General features: G+C 49.6%; 1 protein-coding gene across 1 annotated transcript in view; it reads left to right on the forward strand.

Annotated features, from left to right (window-relative positions):
• EMH_0063420 (uncharacterized protein) overlaps positions 1 to 226 on the forward strand; it is a gene marked incomplete at both ends in the record, with an annotated part of 4,850 nt that overhangs the window by 4,453 nt on the left and 171 nt on the right. Inside the window, one exon of the mRNA XM_013498142.1 lies at positions 202 to 224. Coding sequence (XP_013353596.1) covers positions 202 to 224 — 23 coding nt within the window. The remainder of the gene's footprint in view (positions 1 to 201; positions 225 to 226) is intronic.

Here is a 226-nt window from a genome sequence, read left to right on the forward strand (position 1 = left end):
TTGTTGTTGGTGTTTCTGCTGCTGCTGTTGCTGTGCCGTTTGTGTTGATATTGCTGTTACTATTGCTGCTGCTGCTGCTGTTGCAGTTGCTGTTGCTCCCAGCTAGCTAGCCAGCCAGCTAGCTAGCTAGCTAGCCAGCTAGCTAGCCAGCTAGCCAGCTAGCTAGCTGTGTATATATATGTTTGTGTGTTGCTGCTGCAGACCCAGAGTATATAACGAGAGGAGA

Source organism: Eimeria mitis, genomic scaffold (genome assembly GCF_000499745.2).
Source record: "Eimeria mitis Houghton genomic scaffold, Emh_scaff3213, whole genome shotgun sequence".
In the NCBI taxonomy this organism is placed as follows: Eukaryota; Apicomplexa; class Conoidasida; order Eucoccidiorida; family Eimeriidae; genus Eimeria; species Eimeria mitis.